The 21,764-nt window shown below is 45.8% G+C and overlaps 1 protein-coding gene across 1 annotated transcript in view; it reads left to right on the top strand.

Moving 5' to 3' along the window:
- Positions 1-2,725: 2,725 nt before the first annotated feature.
- LOC306917676 (peripheral plasma membrane protein CASK-like) overlaps positions 2,726-21,764 on the top strand; it is a 66,089-nt gene continuing 47,050 nt past the window's right edge. Inside the window, exons 1-2 of the mRNA XM_079495965.1 lie at positions 2,726-3,660; positions 19,240-19,352. Of these exons, the coding sequence (XP_079352091.1) occupies positions 3,602-3,660; positions 19,240-19,352 (172 nt within the window). The 5' untranslated portion in view covers positions 2,726-3,601. The remainder of the gene's footprint in view (positions 3,661-19,239; positions 19,353-21,764) is intronic.

The raw sequence follows: 21,764 nt of genomic DNA, 5'->3' as shown, positions 1-21,764 counted from the left end.
TTGCATTAGTTTGAGTTAATTTGTTCCTAGGAATTCACTGCACAATTCAGACTTGGTCATATTTAGTGTTCGGGATAAATTGGTTTTGATTTTTATTTGGATCTCTTTTAGCCTTTCGGCTAATCTTCCAAGAGTCCAGAAATAAATTAAAACATTACAGAATACATTATATTACATTACAAAATAGTACATTGCATTTCAAAAATACATTTCAAATTGCACTGATGTTAGGATATTGAATTAATATTGTCTGAATGGAGAAGCTGTGTAGGTATAGGGTAAGTGATTTTCTTTGCTTAAAATGTACCCGTGATTAGTAATCATTGCTATATAGAGTGTGGACTGGAGTCTCCAAAATGCATTCTCAGGTCGGGATGCCAATTTGTAGAGAACTCAGACAGTAGAAAATAAACACGTTTTGTCATAAAAGTCATAATCTGATCAGCAAGCATCCTACTGTAGATTGAAGCCTCTCTGTATCAATGGGTGTAGATTCTTCCAAGATAAAACCTTTGCCAAAGCACAAGACTGTATCATAGTCTTGGTGCTCCCGTTTCGAATGGGATCAGTGTATTGAAACGGGGAAAATCAGGTGCAATCAGGCCTTTCAATAGACTGAGTAGACGTCTACCCGTCTACTCAGGTGCTCAGTAGGTTGATTCCTTCCGATTGTGTCGGTTGATCTGTGCAGTTTAATGCATCGCATGCAGCTACTGGAGCTCAGTAGGTGATCATTCCTTTCAATGCAGCCGTAACATCGAACATGCACTGCTCCCGTGCTTGCGGTTATGTTTAGGTTAGGATTAGAGATGCACTGCTCCCGTGCTTGCGGTTATGTTTAGGTTAGGATTAGAGATAGGGATAGTAATTTCGGAACAAGGAACCTTCTGACTAACGACACGGCACCGCTCCAGTAGCTGCATGCGATGCATTAAACTGCACAGATCAACCGACACAATCGGAAGGAATCAACCTACTGAGCACCTGAGTAGACGGGTAGACGTCTACTCAGTCTATTGAAAGGCCTGATTGCACCTGATTTTCCCCGTTTCAATACACTGATCCCATTCGAAACGGGTGCTTAGTGCTGGTCTTCTGTTTTGTCCTGCACCTGATCATCAAGACTGTTCTCTTTATTACATACAGTAAAGAGAAGTCCAAATTCCTGTCAGATCTTGTGTCTTGGTGAGACATGATCTTTGACACAAATCTAAATGCCTCAATAGAAGAGCAGGGAGACACATGCTACCGCACCCCAATTTAATAAATGTTTGTATTAACATAACAAAAACGGTGTGTTTTGTTAAAATTATTATTTTGTGTGTGTGTGTGTGTGTGTGTGTGTGTGTGTGTGTGTGTGTGTGTGTGTGTGTGTGTGTGTGTGTGTGTGTGTGTGTGTGTGTGTGGCGTGCGTGTTTCAAGTGCATGCGATGACCACATCATCAGCCAATCGGTTCCATCGATAGCGCCTCCAATGGGAAGGCTGTGTGAACAAACTGCATGCCCTCTGCCACAGGAGCACAGCAGCACCCTCTAGTGGCACCTGTGTGTGTGTGTGTGTGTGTGTGTGTGCGTGTGTGTGTGGGGGACATTCTAACTATTTTTTGCTTTTGGTACTTTATTGTAGATGCTAATATTTTAGTTATTTTACTCAAACTCATTTCGAATTTAACTTTTGAGACTTTTACCTTATGTAAAAAAAAAAAACATGGGAGTAGCCTACTTTTTCCACCACTGCATCTATGTAACAGTAACGCTTCTAAATGATTTTAGTAGAGTAAAAAAAGTACAATATTTGCTTCTGAGATGAGTAGAACATGGGGGAAAGTATGGTGCATCAAAATTATACTTAGTGGTCCATCAGTGGTAATTGGGTTCTATCTGTAGCCTACACTCTCAGTTATTGGGGGTCCTCGAAATAAAAATAAACAAAAGGTTTTGAGAACCACTTACTTAGAATGCATGTTGTGGAAGGTTCTGTTGTGGAGCATTCACCACCTCTAGGGGGCGTCAATAACACATAATTAAAAGCTACTACTCCTGCCCCCACCATCTGTGAGAAGAGCGCACCTGTCATTGCACCTGGCTGCACAGGCACATGTTATGTTACATAGCCTTTTTAATCAAAGGCAACGCTGATGGAATTGTATCCTAATTTATTACAGGCTGATTTAAATTGTTTCCGGCATATCGCCGAATACTGCCTGTATATATAGCCTAATATAAGACAAACTTGATACTAAATTATGATGAGCACGAATGCTTGGACTGAACTGTCTTTTGCAGGAATATGACACGTAATTTTATTATTATTACTATTATTATTATTATTATTTAATCATGCATTTTCTAATCGTTGTTTGAATTTATTTGCAGGGATGACGTTTTTTCTTTTTCTTTTTTTTTTTTTTACATTTCTATTCATTTATAGGATGGATGGACGATGAGAAGAGGGAAAAGGCTGACGTAAGGTGATGAAGGGTTCGATGGCCAAGGGCGCATGCGCAGGACGGGACACACTGGATGATGATGGTGATGATGATGATGATGCGAGGCGGATTAAGAAGGAAACTGCAGCCAGAAGGAGCCGCCGAGGCCGCCATGTTGGATCAAGAGCCCCGTTGAAAAGCACCGCGGCGGCGGGACGCAGCGGCCGCCATTGCGGCTCCGAGCGAGCCAGGTTCACTCCAGAGGGAGGAGCCAGGAGGAGCGCGAGCAGAGGCAGGAGGAGCAGCCAGGCAGGCAGCATCGGAGGAGAAAACGAAGCCGAGACCGAAGCGGAGCTGCCGCCGTGTGGAAACTGGAAATACATGCGATATGATGGAATAATAAGCATAAACACATGATTTATCTTCAACATGGAGGCCAAAAGCCATATAGGCGCGTCGGGAAGCTGAGGCGGGAAGCACGAGCGGCTCGCGGGGGGATTTATAAGCCATATCTTGTGTGATACACTGGGCGTGCAAGCACGCACGCACGCACGCGCGCGCTCTCTCTCTCTCACACACACACACGCACGACACGCACACACGCGCGAAATAACGGTGCAAGGAGAAGCCCACAGCCCCGGCTACAAAACACCGACCATTTTGCAGCTTTTGACGGCGGCGAGCATCGGAGGGCAGAGCGGCGTCAGTGTCCTCCACGCCCCGTGGGCTCCTATGCTGCTAGCCGCTCCTCTGCCCCATGTAATAATGGGCGTTTAGCCGCTAGCCAGAGCAGGGCTAGCAACTTACCCACACCGAAGAGGAGACGGGAGGGAGGAGAAGGTGGGGCCGAGAAGGAGGAGGAGGAGGAGGAGGAGAGGAGCGTGTCTAGCCCCCTCTGTTTGAAGCTCGCTCCTGGGGTCCGGACGGATTGCCGGGTCCTCCTTAGATGAGGAGGAGACTGGGATTTAAATACCTTTGGAGCATTATTTAGTCATTCTTGAGGGTCCCATTGTATATCTGAGCAACAAGGAGGGTGGGGGGGCACAGATTAGGCCCCTCGGCCAGAAGGGATTAATCTCCCCCCGGTCCCCCTGTGTGGGTGTTTGTGTGGTTGAGCAGCAGCGGCTGCAGCATCATCATCATCAGTGTCGTCTGGCTCCATCATCAGCACCATGGCGGATGACGACGTGCTGTTTGAGGATGTGTACGAGCTGTGTGAGGTGATCGGCAAGTAAGTAGTGTCACGGTCGGTCACTGTCACTGGCCCCTCTGCAAGACTGTGTGTGTGTGTGTGTGTGTGTGTGTGTGTGTGTGTGTGTGTGTGTGTGTGTGTGTGTGTGTGTGTGTGATGTCACCATATATCTATAACAATATAAGGCAAGGAGCTTTGCATTTGTTTGGATGGATGCTGACTGTAACATTTTTAAGGCCTAAGGGGAAAATTGAGTCTTAATGAAGGGTGTTAATTTAACTCTTGAGAGGGTACCAATGGATCCATAACATTTGGTTATGGATCCATTTGGTTCCATCTCTTCTCTTCAGAACTAAACAAAGATTTCACAGGTGTATAGGCATTGTGAGGTCTCGCTGATGCCTGGTGTCCGTCAGTGCATGGGATTTTTTAAACTATTGTTCATAAGACTTAGTTGGTACTTGGTAGGACCTATACAAGCTATTTTGATTAATTTTGACTGACTGCACATGGCCACTTTCATTAGGAAGGGGGACAATTGCTGTAGTGCTTAGCACACCTACCTACTGTATAGTGACTTCCCCTTTCAACAGCACATGGCAAACGGGTCTCTGTAAGTCCTGAAAACAAGCCTGATTGTTTTACTTGGGACTTGGGACGTTTCCTAGAGAATTTCGGGAAGTTTTTAGTGTTTTGCGGATATTTATGGGGACTCTGGTAGGGTTTGGATCCTTTAGGATTGTAATGATTGATGTCGCCTCACAGCAGGGTGTGATTCCTGATGTGGGTGCTGGGGGCGTGTTCTCTCTTCCGCTTCATCAGTGCCCATACCATAGGTGGGGTTGGCAAAAGGATCTTTCTGTGTGTAGTTTGTATATTCTCCCCTCTCCCATAATTTACTTAGGTTACTTTAGGAATACCAGGCCGCGCAGTTCCGCCGGCTGTATGCCCGGGGCGAGTTGGTAAAGGGGCGACTCGTTTGGTATTCGGGGAAACTCCCCCCTGTCAGGTGAAAAGAAGCGGCTTGTGCATGCATTGAAGGAAACCATGAGGTCAGTCTGTTGCTCTCCCTAGGTTGGCAAGGGAGTGTAGCGCCCAGGGTTACACTACTAGTAGTAGACAATTGACACTCTCGAGTGGTGGATTATATTATTGACTATTGCTATAACAGATAAGTACACAGTAATTTAACTTTGGGAGTGTAACCAAATGGACCTGCTCGTTCCATTTTGTACCTCAAAACACCTACAGCCGAGCTAGAAAACACCAAAGACGGCTCGGTTCAATATATTTAACCCGATTCCTGCTACTATATAACGTATGAGCAGCAAAATGAGTTCCTATGTCTTTGCAAAGGGCTTGTGTATTGTTTTTTGGATGAATAAAACCACCCGGGCTCCGAACAACATCAACACTGATTGGCTGTCGGGACGTCTCGCCTTTGCATGTAATCGCACCGCTCAAACTATCCAGGTTTGAATGCAGCTTCTGTCGCAGTTTACCGGGTGCACAGCTCACGAAGATTCACAGTAAGAAAGAAATAGCCAGCACTCCGAAGTCCTTCTGGTACTTTTAATTCATATTAAGGCACACAACCGCAAACACTTTCTGAATACTGGCTATTTCTTTCTTTCTCGTTGTTGTTGTTGTCTACACAGTAGCGCTGCTACTTCCTTACTAAAGTCATGTGACGCAGGCAGCTCGCCTCCCACTGGCCGGAGGAGACAAAAAAGGGGGGAGCGGGGGTGATTGACCGCCAATCGCTGGGTCTACTAGGGAAATAATGGAACCGTCATTTCACTGTCGGAGCCCAGAGAACCGAGACATATGGTACGGTAGCGGTTCCGACCCGGCCCCAGAGTCACTTCTCGTGGATGGAACCGTGACCGTGTCCAGGTCGGATCCCGGGTATTTTCGGGTCTCGGGTTTACCCATGGATAATACATTTTAGGAAGCCAGCCATGGGGCCGTGGGCTATTTAAGATCTGCTGGCGTGCCACGGTTAGGCCCCCGCGCCCGGACTGAGCCGGCATACTGTTAGGCTACATGTTACAACTGCCTGAGGAGATTGAATTGTGTTCAGTCAACTTTATTGTGTGGAAATGTGCCTTTGGCTTCAAGTGCTACAGTAGTAGACTAGATTAACCCATTAAAACCTGAGGCCAAGTCTTCTAATTCCTATATAATAGGAATGAACACATGTTTATATAACGGTGGTGGGGGGCAGTCACCGGACGTCACCGGATTTCTCTCTGGTAGAACACTTTGTGCTTCAGTGTGTTGACAGGCTTTATGGAGATGCTGATTTTCCTTTCCAGCTCGACTTGGCACCTGCCCACAGTGCCAAAACTACTAGTAACTGGTCTGACCTGAACCCTGCAATGAATCTATGTTGTATTGTCAAGAGGAAGGTGTGAGACACTCGATTAAACAATACAAATGAATTTAAAGCTGCTATCAAAGCAAACCTGGGCTTCCATAACACCACAAGGTTGCCACAGGCTGATCAACTCGATGCCAAGCCCCATTTATTAAATCATTTGTTCAAAAGTAGCCCAGACCAAGTATTGACTGCATACATTAAAATACATTTCAGATGGTTGACATTTCTAGATTAAAAAAAAAAAGTTTTAGTGGTGTCGTAAAATATTCTAATATTTAGAGATAGGATTTTTAGATTTTCATGAGCTGTATGCCATAATCATCAAGATTAAAAAAAAAAAAAGTTTTAAATACTTCACTTTATGCACAATATACTTTGGAAAAAAGTGAACATAGCAGCTCGTAGAACTGCTGTTTCTGCAATTTTTCCAGCATGGAAAACGATTATGATGGTTATGCCGATTATGCAAAGAAATAATTGCTAAGCGATTATGTAATTACTGTGTCAGGCTCGTTTGCGGTGCCACCCCTGTTCTTTGATTGATTGAATGAATACTTTATTAGTCAGAAGTGTAAACAGCATGAGGTACAGTCAGACACGAAAAAGTCCTGGGGACTCCTTTCCATTGTGGTCCAATAGAATAGACAACAAGGGAATGCACACATGTATAAAGTGGCAAATCGAGTGGCAAAGTGTGTTTAACGTCATTTAAAGCCTAAACCACACCAATGGGTCGCCATGAAACTCCTTGCAACCAAACGGTTGCGAGTAGATGCATGGTGACCCATTGGTGTGGTTTGGGACATTGAATTGAACCAGTTGAATCACTTGGGTCGACTAGGGTCGACGTGAAACGGGACATATCACACTGCTGGGACGGACGCGAAAACCGCCTCGCTCTCGTCCCGTCTCGACTCTTTGGTGAGGTTTGGGCTCAATGCAATCAGATAGGACTTTTCTGTTTGGATGACTGGGCTGTCAAGGCCAGAAAGTAGTTTTTTGACACTCAGTAGTTGGCGCATAACTTCGGGCATAGCGCATGCCCTCTATACCTATCTTATGAGACATCTCCATCTGTAATGCTCAGTGCAAATGGTCTGTGGTGGAGAATATACAGTGATGATGGAAGAAGTACTCTACAAAGTAACTATAGTAACTAAAGTTCTATGTATGTGTAAGTATGAGTGCAGTTTGTGAGGTCACTCTCTCCAATCTCTCCAATCGTCCCAGCACGATGCTCGCTGTACCCATCACTGTGTCTTCATGGCAAGGATTAATATGTACACCCATCTGACAACATTGTGTGCGAGGGGACACCCGTACCAGATTTGATTTGTGTGTTTTTTTTTTAAATGTTTCAAATGTTTTTTCCCCTCAAAGAGTGCAAAAGTGCACTTTTAATATTTCAGCTAACATGGCAGTGGACGAGGGGGAACCTTTTTCCTGACGGATTATAGCTAGCCTAGCTGAGCGCAGAGTGTAGAGTAGGAGAGTAGCGACACGCTTTGATCTCGCCGCAAAACGGGTGCACGTGCTATAGTTCCAAACATTGCTCCTATGGCTGGAACTATCCCATTGAGATAGAATGAGCACTTCCGCTTTCCATTGTTACAATGAGAGTCAACGCTAGTGTCGCCACTCTCTTACTATATTACTCTGGCTGAGCGTTAGCGCAACGGAGAGCTAAACAAGCTTGCATTGTAAGCTTGTAGATCGGCTTTTTTCAAAATACTTTTCATACAGTTTGAACTTCAGAAATGGGACATTCTGCAAAATGAGTACTTTTAACTTTTGGTACTTTAAGTATATTTTGATGTCGGTACCTTTTGTACTTTTACTCGAGTACATTCTCCATACTGGACGTCTACTTGTAACAGAGTACATAGTTGTAGGCGGTGATTATTGTTTTGAAATCTGGCCTGTGTTTGACTGGGAGCCAGTGAAGGTCGTGGAGGACTGGGGGGTGATGTGGCCTCCATCTTAACTCTATCTCTACCGCTAGCTGTTAAACCCCAGTTCCCAGTGCCAGCATACCCCCACACACACACACTCATTACACACACTCTAATATTATTGGAACAAGCACACACTCTTTACCTTTCGTCAGAAGCTTTTACATGGCGGCAGCGTACAAAGGCACAAATAAAATCCGAAATGTGGATGGTAGAAAATCCACCAAGGACAGCGATTCTGGAGTCGGATTTATGGAGGTTTGACAATCCTCCTTTCAACTGGTTTGCACTGAGAATATATTTGCAATCCCATAGTTGGAACGGTGGGGCGTTGCTATAGGAACCGGACCAATATGTACGTATATACGGACCTGGGATATGACGCCACCTAGCATCGACGTCTGTATATATACGGACTTGGGGAAAAAAGAATGAATGAGCATCCGTGAAAACAAATGGTATGACAGCGTCGGGAATGGGTGAAAGTACGAAGCACCCGTCTTTCTGGGCACGCCTCACACAGATGACAGATATCTGTACGTGAGTGGGCGGTAAAGCATAGACTGCCCCGCCAGCTGCTTCTAACAAACATGCCGAAGGAGAACAGAGGGTATTGAGTGCCGGCTATCGGGGGAACAGTGCTGCAGGAAAATAGCCTATATCTATAAGGTCACAAGGCGACACATCGTGGCACATTGTGAGCTTGTAGATCTGCTATTTTCAAAAGTATAAAGATCAATGGATGGAAAAGGAGTGAATCAATTGGAGACGAGGGGAGGAGGGGTGGGGGATGGGGGGGTGGTGGGGGGTTGTGGCCCTGGGGCGTAGGACATAAATAACGCCAGCAGCAGACATTGACTGCAGCACTCCGTCACTGCCAAGCTGTTAACACCACTGTTTTAAGAAAGGGGCTATTTCACTTTCACAGCACGTCTGTGGTCAAAACATCATTTATTTATTTGTCTGTCTGTCTATTTATTTTTCAACTTTCGACTTTCGGTTTGACTTTTTGGGTAACTTACTTTTTGGTAATTTCCGATCCGATATTTTTCAAATAATCGGAATAGAATCGCACCCCTAGTTTCAATATTAATATATCCATATCATGATATTTATACTGGGTATTGTCTGTGATTTTGGATATTTTGCTATTGTGATATGGCATAAACATGGTCTATTCAATTTAAAATATCTAATCGGGAAAAATCGGTATTGGCAGATACTCAAAATCAAATGATCAGAATCGTATCGGGAGCAAAACATGTGATCGGGACATCCCTACTTTTTGGTTAAAACCGACTTTTTGGTTAATTTACTTTTGGTAAATGTATGGGGGGTAATTTTTAGGGTGAACTACTGGTTTAGAGAGGACGTAGAATATATATATATATATATATATATATATATATATATATATATATATATATGGGGGCGCACCCCATATAAGGTACAAACAAGACGAATGTGGATCTACATCAGGTCATCATGACCTGATGAAGATCCACAGGATTGAAACGTTGTCAGACAAATAAATAAAGTATTTCGTTTGTACCTTTACATGTATCCATCTACTGAACTATTTTTAAACGTTAAACTACGTTTAAACAGTGACTGGCTGCCTTTAGCTGTAGCCTTCGTGCAGGGCGCACGGGGTAGTCGGTGTGGCTACAACATTTCCCAAACGTTTTCATGTCAAGGACCCCCAAATCGTTTTGGCCACGGACCCATGTCCGATTCTAAAAAAAACGCTTTCTAAATTCTGACCTAAGTTTTCTGAAAGACAAATATTTATTTAAACAATAAATGATGTTGCTATATACTGTACACAGCAACAACAACAACCCAAAAAGGGGTTCCCGTCCTTAATGGGTTAACCACTTTCATTTAAAAAACATATTCCAAAACAAGACAATCTACAAGCTCACGGTGCTACTTATGTGACACTCTTGTATGACGAAGTAGGCCTAGGGCAGGGGTGTCCAAAGTGCGGCTCGTGGGCCAAATGTGGCCTGGGGAAGAATTGTATGCGGCATGTGGCTTCATACCTGAATTGTATTATGAACGGCTTGCACAGCAGTATGGGACAAATTTAAATGGACGTTTTTTATTCACCTGGGCAGTGGGCATTTCCAAGAGTATAATTTGTCAGGATTCCTAGTTTCTTTTATTGTCTCACAGGGCTTAACGTTCTCAGTCATGGGGACTGATTTCAGTCCTGAGGATTTCATAGGGGTCATTTAATGAGATCAGTGCAGATTTGCAAAAAATCTTTTTCAGTCTTGGGATTTTTCGGGGCTTTAAGCCCTGTGTCTCATTCTGAAGGGGTCAACGAAAGGCTATTTCATTGTTTTACCTTGCACGTCTGGTTATATTTGGCAATGTAGTTGGCCCTTTTTGTTTTATATATAATTTTTATCCCGAGATTTTGCAACCCATTTTTTCACCCAGTGTCAATTATCTAATGCAATCCTGGGTGCTACACTTCCTCTGCCAACCTGGGGAGTCAGCGGACTGACCTCATGCTCCCTTCTATCCATGAGGAGTCCAAGCTGCTTCTTTTCACCCCCCCCCCCCCCCCAAAAAAACCGTTGAATTGTGGAGATAGAAGGTTTCTCACTGAGCGAGTGTAACGTTATACCCTTGGATAAGCCATTAGCGAAGGGAGACGACCGCAAACTGCTCAAGATAGGATGTTGTAGCCGCCTCTGCACTGACTCCTATCATCACTACCGGCTGACCCTGGCAGTTATGTGTTAAATGCTAACCTTTGACCTTAGCTCCTTGTCAACACGTGCAGAACCAATTAACCTTTCTTGCTCGCAACCAACGCTGCCGCATTGTTGTTCCTGCACAGCGCTCTGTTATCGTCCCTGACAGGCTGGTGTGGGAAAGTAACGAAGTACGTTTAATAAAGTACTGCACTTCCTTATCATGTATGCATGTGCTGTACAACGTACTTTGAACATTTACACGTTAATGGTATTGTCGAATGGATTTTATAGTCACTTGAATTGATTTGTTTGAATTTGAAATGAATACTCGGGCAAGATGTATTTCTAAAGAAGTGCTACGTCTATTATTATTATTATAAAATAGCTCAAGGCTGTATTGCTGATTACTTAACTTAGGACCCCCGCAGTGGTGTCCGGTTAGAACTTAAACCAGGATGCTTCGACTTCTGCCTTCTCCCTGAAGCCGCCCCTCTATATATTCTCCGACCAGGCTTGTCACTATGACTAAGCCAGTTAGATCTATCCATATATGGTTCTATCCATATATGGTTCTACCATATCTATCGATATCAGCACTAGGTCGGCTCGGGCCCAAATATAGGGATTGTCATACTAAACATGTCATATATCATATAGCCCAACGTCCTAGTCAGAGTCTTCGTTACAGCCACCCCAGATTTCACGTTGAAATCTATACCGCATCCAGAAGACTCAGACAATTATCCTTTCTTTCGGCTAGGTTCTAACAGGCCAGGCCTGGTAGTTATCCAGCAAGGGAGGCTCTCGAAGATGTTAATCTCTCTCCATTAGTCTGCTGACGATCTGTGTATGCTCACAATCCAAGCTATTTGGCGATCAATGCTCCCTCAATATTATTGACTTGGTTTGGCTGTACGGCAGGAGATACCTCGGAAGATACAGCCACCCCGTGCAAAACTTGAAGATCTCTCATGATTCTGATACGCAACTCTTCAGGTTGACCCCCTCAATCCGACCTGCTTGGCAACTGTGTGTAACAAAATGGTTCGCCCCGAACCATCATCCAGAACTGCATATACTTCCATTACTTTGCCACAATTGCAAATTAGAACTTTGCACACCTTAACATGACATTTCTCCCTTTAGGCGGTGGATAGCCCACATGCAAGGACTCTCCTGCTATAGTCAAGATTGCTGGCTGCGGTAATTCCTCTTGTAAATCCTGTCCCGTCTCGATCTTAGGTGTCCTAGGGTTCCGCAAAGGTTCATCTGCTCTCCGGTTCAACCGGGTCCGGCTCCTATTAATACTGTGAAGAGCCAGAGAGGGTGCCTTCCACCACATTTCACTCCTAGTCTGTAGTTTACAGTTTCTTGCCTGCATGACGACGTCCATTGCTGATAACACAGCTTCATCTGTCATCTCAAATCTCGTTTCGCCATTAAACTCAGTCGTTTGAACCTGCCGCATACCCCAAGATGGTGTGTGCCGCTATTACAGTACTGACATACGGCTTCTCGCCGTCTTGCTGGTTACTTGGTGTACGATCGGCAGAGTTGGGTGCTACTACCGTACCATGCATGATGACTGTTCGTCTCCGGTTATGCTCATGGTCATTTCTGCAAGAGTGACCGTCCAGCCTCCTTGCTGGACTACTTCGGTCCCTATGAACCTGGACTTCTGGTCTGTCAGCTTGCACTTTCATCTCGATATCCTATCGGTGAACGAAGCCTCTGCCGTCCTCCGACTGCTCCAACATCTATGGGAGGGTTGATATAGCTCCGATGCCCTTGCATCATCATGCTGTCCAGACAATGCTCTCATGATATCCACTAGAAGCTCTAGGTGAAAGCCTTCGTTACACGATGACACATGAAGCTCTAGGTGAAAGCCTTCGTTAAGCTCTAGGTGAAAGCCTTCGTTACATTCATTGCCACCCCCAGATTTCCCATGGAAATCTGTACCATATCAAGAAGGCTTGAACAGTAGACCCCTCAGGCCACCCCAATACAAGCATACTGAGGCTTGAACAGCAAACGTCAGCCATTCAAGCCACCCCATTGAGGGCGTCCAGGCGTCCCGCTTTCTTTCTTTGATGTTACGGTGAGTCATAAAAACCCTCAAGATCAAATCACATGCCACCCATTAAGGGCGTTCCCTGTCAATGGGTCAGAGTCAGCCAATCCGTGCAGTTCCAGTTTGAAGTAACGCCCTCTTGACCGTATCAAAGGTGGTCCACAGCTTCGGACCCAGGCTTCTACAACACCACGCCATCACTTCAACCCTGGCGTCTACGACACGACGCCATCACTTCGACCCTGGCGTCTACAACACGACGCCATCACTTCAACCCTGGCGTCTACAACACCACGCCATCACTTCGACCCTGGCGTCTACAACACGACGCCATCACTTCAACCCTGGCGTCTACAAGACCACGCCACCACTTCGACCCTGGCGTCTACAACACCACGCCACCACTTCGACCCTGGCGTCTACAACACGACGCCATCACTTCAACCCCGGCCACTTTCAGGGAGGTGATCATGTCCAGTGCTCTCTCTCTCTCTCTCCTGCACATCACCAGTGCTCTGCACATCACCAGTGCTCTCTCTCCTGCACATCACCAGTGCTCTCTCTCTCCTACACATCACCAGTGCTCTGCACATCACCAGTGCTCTCTCTCCTGCACATCACCAGTGCTCTCTCTCCTGCACATCACCAGTGCTCTCTCTCCTGCACATCACCAGTGCTCTGCACATCACCAGTGCTCTCTGACTCTAAGGGCCGGGGAGGTCTCACGGCTCCGAGATTCTGGCATCCAGATTCTGGCAACAGGGTGGGTCTCACAGCTTCGAGACCCTGCTGCTCACCTAAGGAGCAGCCAGGACCGCCAGAGCATTCATGCTCTGGCGGCAACAGAGTGCATCTCACCGCTTCGAGATGCTGCTGCTCACCTGCGGAGCAGCCAGGACTGCCAGAGTGTTCAGACTCTGGCAGCAACAGAGTGGGTCTCACAGCTTCGAGACCCTGCTGCTCACCTAAGGAGCAGCCAGGACCGCCAGAGCGTTCATGCTCTGGCGGCAACAGAGTGCATCTCACCGCTTCGAGATGCTGCTGCTCACCTGCGGAGCAGCCAGGACTGCCAGAGTGTTCAGACTCTGGCAGCAACAGAGTGGGTCTCACAGCTTCGAGACCCTGCTGCTCACCTAAGGAGCAGCCAGGACCGCCAGAGCGTTCATGCTCTGGCGGCAACAGAGTGCATCTCACCGCTTCGAGATGCTGCTGCTCACCTGCGGAGCAGCCAGGACTGCCAGAGTGTTCAGACTCTGGCAGCAACAGAGTGGGTCTCACAGCTTCGAGACCCTGCTGCTCACCTAAGGAGCAGCCAGGACCGCCAGAGCGTTCATGCTCTGGCGGCAACAGAGTGCATCTCACCGCTTCGAGATGCTGCTGCTCACCTGCGGAGCAGCCAGGACTGCCAGAGTGTTCAGACTCTGGCAGCGACTGGGTTACCATCTGGTTAGAATCTTGCCACTGAGTCATAGAAGCTACTCAAGGTATATGGGTTGTAAAGCCAGATACCTTGGTTCGTATGTGTCTGGAAGACTTCAGCATCCCGTTACTGCGGTAAGCCCTAATCCGGCTCGAAGGACCATATAAAATAGCTCAAGGCTGTATTGCTGATTACTTAACTTAGGACCCCCGCAGTGGTGTCCGGTTAGAACTTAAACCAGGATGCTTCGACTTCTGCCTTCTCCCTGAAGCCGCCCCTCTATATATTCTCCGACCAGGCTTGTCACTATGACTAAGCCAGTTAGATCTATCCATATATGGTTCTATCCATATATGGTTCTACCATATCTATCGATATCAGCACTAGGTCGGCTCGGGCCCAAATATAGGGATTGTCATACTAAACATGTCATATATCATATAGCCCAACGTCCTAGTCAGAGTCTTCGTTACAATTATTATTATTATTATTATTGCGAACGCAGTGATTGCGAACGCAGTGAGCACTAACTGAGACCTAGCAGAACATGTCTGTCTGTCTGTCTGTCTGTGTGTGTGTGCCCGCTACCAGAGGGCGCAGCTGTACACACAAAAAAAAACACACACACACACACACACACACACACACACACACAAAACTTAACTTAAACAAAAAACTTAAAAAAAACCCTTAAAGTACATAATTTATTCTAATTGTTGTTATTGCAATTTACGAGCTGCGTTCGCTTCCCACGTTTGCGTGTCTGTCTTGTTATTATTACTAGACCGGTGCCCGGCTGTAGAGCACCGGGTCTGTAACGATGGAAGTTGGAGATCCATGACCCACCCGGCTATGCAATACCCGTTGTACCCGACGTGTCAGAGTAACCGTTCCACCATCTGTCTGTGTCCCTTTTATGCCCATATATGGATATTTCTTTATCCGTCTCTCTGTCCCTTTATTCCTAAATCTGTGTTGCATCTAACCTCTGGGAACCAATGATGTAAATAATCCACATCAGACGTGTCTAGCACAAAGGCTTTAGGGGCAAATCTTCACAGCATCCTGAGGGGAACTCCACTGCAATGGGAATGCTAATTATGCTCTGAATATTCACACACTTCTTTCCCTAATTTGCATGAGGAAACACTTCACTTTGGATTAGAGAGAGAGAGAGAATTCCATCCATCCACAATTATATAACCTTGCCAGTTGAGGATTTGGGGAATTGTGCCTATTTTAATCGATTCTCACAAATTCAGCGCTCATAATGTGGGGAATTCCCACACACATGGAGCGAAAGTTAACCCATTCAATCCGGGGAAAGCATCCGTTTAGCCATATTATATACTTGGATATTTTTTATTTATTTTTAATCATGACAATTCTAGTCAAGAAGTCAAGTCTTTCTATATATATATATAAATCTCAAATCTTTGCTTCTCGGAGTCCCTGGATCGGGTCCTAGTCATGAATATGTGTGAGCACCAGTCATATAGCAACATAGTGTTTCTGGAAACCCTTTTTAGAATCGGTCTCAGGTCTTAAAGACCTAGTTAAATGAAATATACGTTTTTCACACTTTTAGACCATATCCGTGGTCATCATATGGGCATACCTAACGATGCATGCCAAAACAATGGGAACATTTCCATTTTTGTTTATATCAAAAGTCCATAAAAAATAAAAATCTGATTTTAAATACTTTCTTTAAACTTCAGCAGCACTCTAAAATAGTCGGTAGTGCTGTCGCTTCACAGCTAGAAGGACCTGGGTTCGATTCCCGCTGGGGACGCTGGGGGCGTGTTCTCTCCTCCACGTCATCAGTGCCCATACCCGAGGTGGGGTTGCCAAAAGGGCCTTTCTGTGAAGAGTTTGCATCTCCTTGTCCCCTAGGGGAGGTACCCTCACAAAAGACACGCAGTAATCCTTGTCTTTAAACTGCCTCCTCCTGGCCACCCGGGGCGCCTGATGGAGGGGGAAGGAACTGGTCGGAATAACGTGTTCCTTCCACGTGTTATGTCCAACCGGGGAAACTCTCCCCTGTCAGGTGAAAAGAGGCGGCTTAGACTCCGTCCTCATGCATTGAAGGAAGGAAGCAAGCATGAGGTCAGTCCGTTGCTCTCCCCAGGTTGGCAGACGGAGTGTAGAGCCCAGGATTACATTAGCTAATTGACACTGGGTGAAAAAATGGGTTACAAATTCGTGATATTAAAATTAAAAAAATAAAATAAAATAAGACAAATAAACAGAACGTAAAAAATATATATATATATGTATTTGTGTGAAGATTGTGTGTGTGTGTGTGTGTGTGTGTGTGTGTGTGTGTGTGTGTGTGTGTGTGTGTGTGTGTATTTGTGTGAAGATTGACAGTGTGTGTGTGTGTGTGTGTGTGTGTGTGTGTGTGTGTGTGTGTGTGTGTGTGAGTGTGTGTGTGTGTGTGTGTGTGTGTGTGTGTGTATTTGTGTGAAGATTGACACTGTGTGTGTGTGTGTGTGTGTGTGTGTGTGTGTGTGTGTGTGTGTGTGTGTGTGTGTGTGTGTGTGTGTGTGTGTGTGCGTGCGTCCACAAAAGATCACGCTCGCGTGACGTGCGTGGGCGGAAACTGCTAGACCACCACTCCACCAGCACCGGTTGGGAAAAATAAATAAATAAATAGACATCCCCCAATAGTGCAGGGACATTGTGATGTCATCGCATTATGGTGCCTCCCCTCCCCCTCTCAAACACAAAGTAGACTCGAGAAAATCGCCTCTGTAGCGTGGAAAAGTTTGGAAACCTTGCACGTGAGTGTATACAAATGGACCCGTTCGTTGCTATTTGTACACTCTCAAAGTTACACACCCGTAAGGGGCCATTTGGAACCCCCTCAAGGAACCACGAGAGTCCCTGGACCACACTTTGAGACCCACTGGTGTAGCAGAGTGTTTTCAGTGAGACCAGAATGGAACAGAGCCTTCATTAGTAGCATTGTTTAAGACCTTTGACATATTAAGGAAGAGGCCCAATTTCCTAATATGGCTGCTGTGCATACAATATGTAGTGGGGGGGGGTCCCTGGCCGGTCTAAGGGGTCCTTGGCCTGAAAAATGTTGAAGACCCCTGATGTATTGTGAACCCACACACCCAGAGTGCCGTTCCCCAACTCTGTTATTGTGAAAAGCAGCTGCTGCAGCCAATCACCTTTTTGACAGGTCATCAGACAGAGGGCAGAGGTCTCTTTTCAGGCAGGGGCCTCTGTAGGATCCCTGTGGAGTCCCCTGAGAGGTGGGGTAGGGTAGGGGGTGTTTATGGTCTCTTTTTATGGTTTCTGGCACCGTTAAACTGGAGATGCACGGTGCCGGTGGTTGGTTCTGGTCCTAGAGTGTTATAAGCCCATCACAATGCTTTTATACTTGATCGTATAAGTCATTTATAGAATGCTGTATATTGTGAAGCATTAAGAGTGTTTATGATTCTTATACATTTTAGGCATTTAGCAGACGCTCTTAATCCAGAGCGATGTATACATTAAAGGACAACTTTTGTTTTTTTCAACCAAGGTTCATGTTTTAGGTTGTTAATAGAAAGTAAAAGATGAATGGTAATTTATTTGTTGCTTTCTTTCGATTTAGCAATTTTAGCTATTTTTGACAGGGGGGCGGGGGCATTCGAACATGAGGCTAAATATAAAAATAATTACCAAATTTTATAGCAATTATTCTTTGTATTTACTATAGTCATATAGACCCCAGGAAATGACATTTGTCCACAAAAGATCACAGGATCTACTGAATGTGAAGGGGGAGGTGACAAATTGACATACTTGAGCCTACAATACAGTATGGCAGCCCCCTATACTATAGTACCCCCTTCACATTCAGTAGATCCTGTGATCTTTTTTGGCCAGTTGTAACATCTGTGGTGGTGAGCACCCCCCCCCCCCCCCCCTTTTGAAAGAATTTGTCAAATTTGGAAAACATCCTGAAATTAAACATACTTTTGGTACTTTATTTGTGATGCCAATACCTTTAGCTGGAATAAAATTTTGAATCCTGGACTTTTGCTTAGTAACAGCCTACAAGTTCACAACGCATAGCGGATGCGACCCGTGTGTGAGCTTGCAGATTGGCTCTTTCTGGGGGAATAATAATAAATTAGGCTTCAGGCTGGGTTTCCTCAACTCAGGTTTTTGCCTAATTTATCCGAAAATATAGCAGGCCTATACAAGCTCGTAGGCCTGCTATTTTCGGAGTGTGAGGCCGTCATACGACGAGGTACAAACAGGGCGTAACGGATCCTTTATTTGAGCTTTTACAGCTGTGGGGCCACGCAGTGCCAGGGTGCGTCCACACACCCTGTAATTCACACTGGTGCTACTTCAGTGGAGGCCCTAGAGCTAACCGCTAGGAGGCTATGCAAGCTAAACCCTCCCTCTCGGCATGTCTGCAAGGTCCTCCAGTGTGTGTGTGTGTGTGTGTGTGTGTGTGTGTGTGTGTGTGTGTGTGTGTGTGTGTGTGTGTGTGTGTGTGTGTGTGTGTGTGTGTGTGTGTGTGTGTGTGTGTGTGTGTGTGTGTGTGTGTGTGTGTGTGTGTGTGTGTGTGTGTGTGTGTGTGTGTGTGCGTAAGCGTGTGTGTGTATTACTATATTTGTGAGGACCAAATGTCCCTATACAAGTATAGGAGGGTATGCGCATAAAGTGAGTGTTAAATTGAGTGGCAAAGTGAGTTTAACATTGTTTAATGGCAATCAGATAGGACTTGTTTGGATGTATGAAGAAAAGTAGTTTTTTACCACTCAGTAGGCGTTCCCGCATAACTTCCCGATATGATGATGATGTCACGTGTACACCCCCCCTGTTTTATAATAACTGTTTTTTGGAGATAAATTGTCGATTTTGAAAATATTCAGGTTGGGGCTAGGATTAGCATTAGGGATTAGAGATGGAGTTACACCTGATTAGCAATTAGTGGTGTGCTGGTGTCGTGCTGCGCCACGCTGTGGGCTTGAAGATCAGCTGCGTTAGGCTTATGGCAAAAAAATAAATAATACTAATTGTCCGTGTGTGTGTGTGTGTGCGCGCGCGTGTGCACGTTGCAGGGGGCCGTTCAGCGTGGTGCGGCGATGTATCAACAGAGACACAGGCCAGCAGTTTGCGGTGAAGATCGTAGACGTGGCCAGCTTCACCTCCAGCCCTGGCCTCAGCACAGAGGGTAAGACACATGTATGGCTGTCGCCATTTTACACATTCGAAGTTGACATTGGACATTGGAACGTATGAATACAAAATCACACCGTGTGAAGTGAGGGGCGCTATAAATATATTAAAGTCTAACTCATGAGAGTTATAAACATATAAAAGCACCTTAAAATCTATTCTAAACTTGACAGGGAGCCAATGAAGTCCAGCTAAAATAGGGCCCCGAAATAATTTGCCGTTTTCTCTGTTTGTGAACGTGTGTGGTGCATGGCATGACTTGCCATGTGGTTTTGAGCTGTGCCATGCTGGGTTCTGTGTGTGCGTGTGAATGCTTGCATGTGCGTGCGTGCGTGTGTGTGCGTGCGTGCGTGTGTGTGCTTGTGAGTGCGTGAGTTTGTGTAAGAATGTGCTTGTGTGCGTCCATCTGTGCGGGTGCCTGTGTGCATGCCTGCGTGCATGCTTGTGTGTGTGAGTGCTTGCGTGCATGTGTGTGAGTGCTTGCGTGTGTGAGTATACGTGCATGCATGCATGTGTGTGAGTGCTTGCGTGTGTGAGTATACATGCATGCAAGTGTGTGTGTGTGTGTGTGTGTGTGTGTGTGTGTGTGTGTGTGTGTGTGCGTGTGCGTGTGTGTGTCATACTGTGGCATCGGTGACAGTGCTGGCAGTCTGCGGGACCATCTGTGAGTGTGGCTCAGAGATGACTCCATGGCAGGTGACAACAGGAAGACCTCTGTCAACATGGAGATTAAATTATAGTCCATGAATGTTCAATGTTCCAAAAAAAAAAAAGTTGAAAATTAAATGGAGGATATGAGTAAGAGGTGTGGAGTGTGAAGGTGGAGGTTTAGGCCCCGGGCCAACAGCAGAGTGTTGGTGACTTCATGTCTTAACCCATTCTGGGCGGGAACCCCTTTTTTAACCCATTTAGGCCTGACCTCAAAATTTAAAAAGAATCTTCTAAATCCTCCAGTTTTCTGAAATAAATATTTTCACGATTTTTCAAAAATAGCAGACCTACAAGCTCGTAGCGCGCCACTCGGTGGCGCGCTATGAGCTTGTAGATCTGCTATTTTTCAATAGCTAAATTATAACATAATGTTTAAAACACCAAAAGGGGTTCCCGCCCAAAATGGGTTAAGCATCATGTTATACTTTAGCTATTGAAAAATAGCAGATCTACAAGCTCATAGTGCGCCACCGAGGTGATTCATCCCTCTGGTTCAGATGTGCTACCCCCGTGCCTGCCAAAACCAAGGGGACCGCCCACCCGACTTGTAGACCAATCAGTGAACGGGGTGATAGCCCAGAGTGAGAGGGGAGATGTGGGTCAGTAAAAACAGAGAGATGTGTCAGGGTGATGAGAGAGAGACGTGTCAGGGGGATGAGAGAGATGTGTCAGGGTGATGAGAGAGAGAGATGTGTCAGGGTGATGAGAGAGAGATGTGTCAGGGTGATGAGAGAGAGATGTGGCAGGGTGATGACAGAGAGATGTGTCAGGGTGATGAGAGAGAGATGTGGCAGGGTGATGAGAGAGAGATGTGTCAGGGTGATGAGAGAGAGATGCGTCAGGGTGATGAGAGAGATGTGTCAGGGTGATGACAGAGAGATGTGTCAGGGTGATGACAGAGAGATGTGTCAGGGTGATGAGAGAGAGATGTGTCAGGGTGATGACAGAGAGAGATGTGTCAGGGTGATGAGAGAGAGATGTGTCAGGGTGATGAGAGAGAGATGTGTCAGGGTGATGAGAGAGAGATGTGTCAGGGTGATGAGAGAGAGATGTGTCACCACAGCGGTGAGTGACGTAATGTTGTAGTTTGAATGAATGAATGAATGAATGAATGAATGCCTGGCGCTGATCTGTCCAGTGGAAGTAAAATTGAAGTATAATTTAAAAAAAGCATTGGAGGAATTGAGCTGGCAGGATACTTGATGGAAATGTCACCAGCATGAGAGAGAGACATAGAGACAGACAGACAGGCAGAGAGAGAGAGAGAGAGGTAATGAAAGAGAAGGAAGTTGAGTAGAATGGAGGCTCTATAGTCCCAGCACACTGTCTGTCTGTGTGCTGTTGTGTAACGCACACACGCACGCACGCACGCACGCACGCACGCACGCACGCACGCACGCACGCACGCACGCACACACGCACACACACACACACACACACAAACATGAACCCTTTTAGCAATTTGATGAACGGCATTTAAAAAAGGCCATTTATCCCTAAATGTTGAGCTGCAAATAGCCGATCTACAAGCACAACGCGGTGTGATCTTGTCGTTCGGCTATTTTCAGCTAAACCCCTAAACGCCTAACCCCCAACCCCAAATATGCTCTTAATTGCAAACCTAACTCAAATCAAGTTTTGTTACCATAAAAGAACCATTTCTCTTGTTGAGGACGAGGAAAATTGTCCTCACACA

This window comes from Electrona antarctica (genome assembly GCF_951216825.1).
Source record: "Electrona antarctica genome assembly, chromosome: 24".
Lineage (NCBI taxonomy): Eukaryota > Metazoa > Chordata > Actinopteri > Myctophiformes > Myctophidae > Electrona > Electrona antarctica.
The sequence above is the reverse complement of the archived record's forward strand: the minus strand, read 5'-3'. Positions and strand labels throughout refer to the sequence as shown.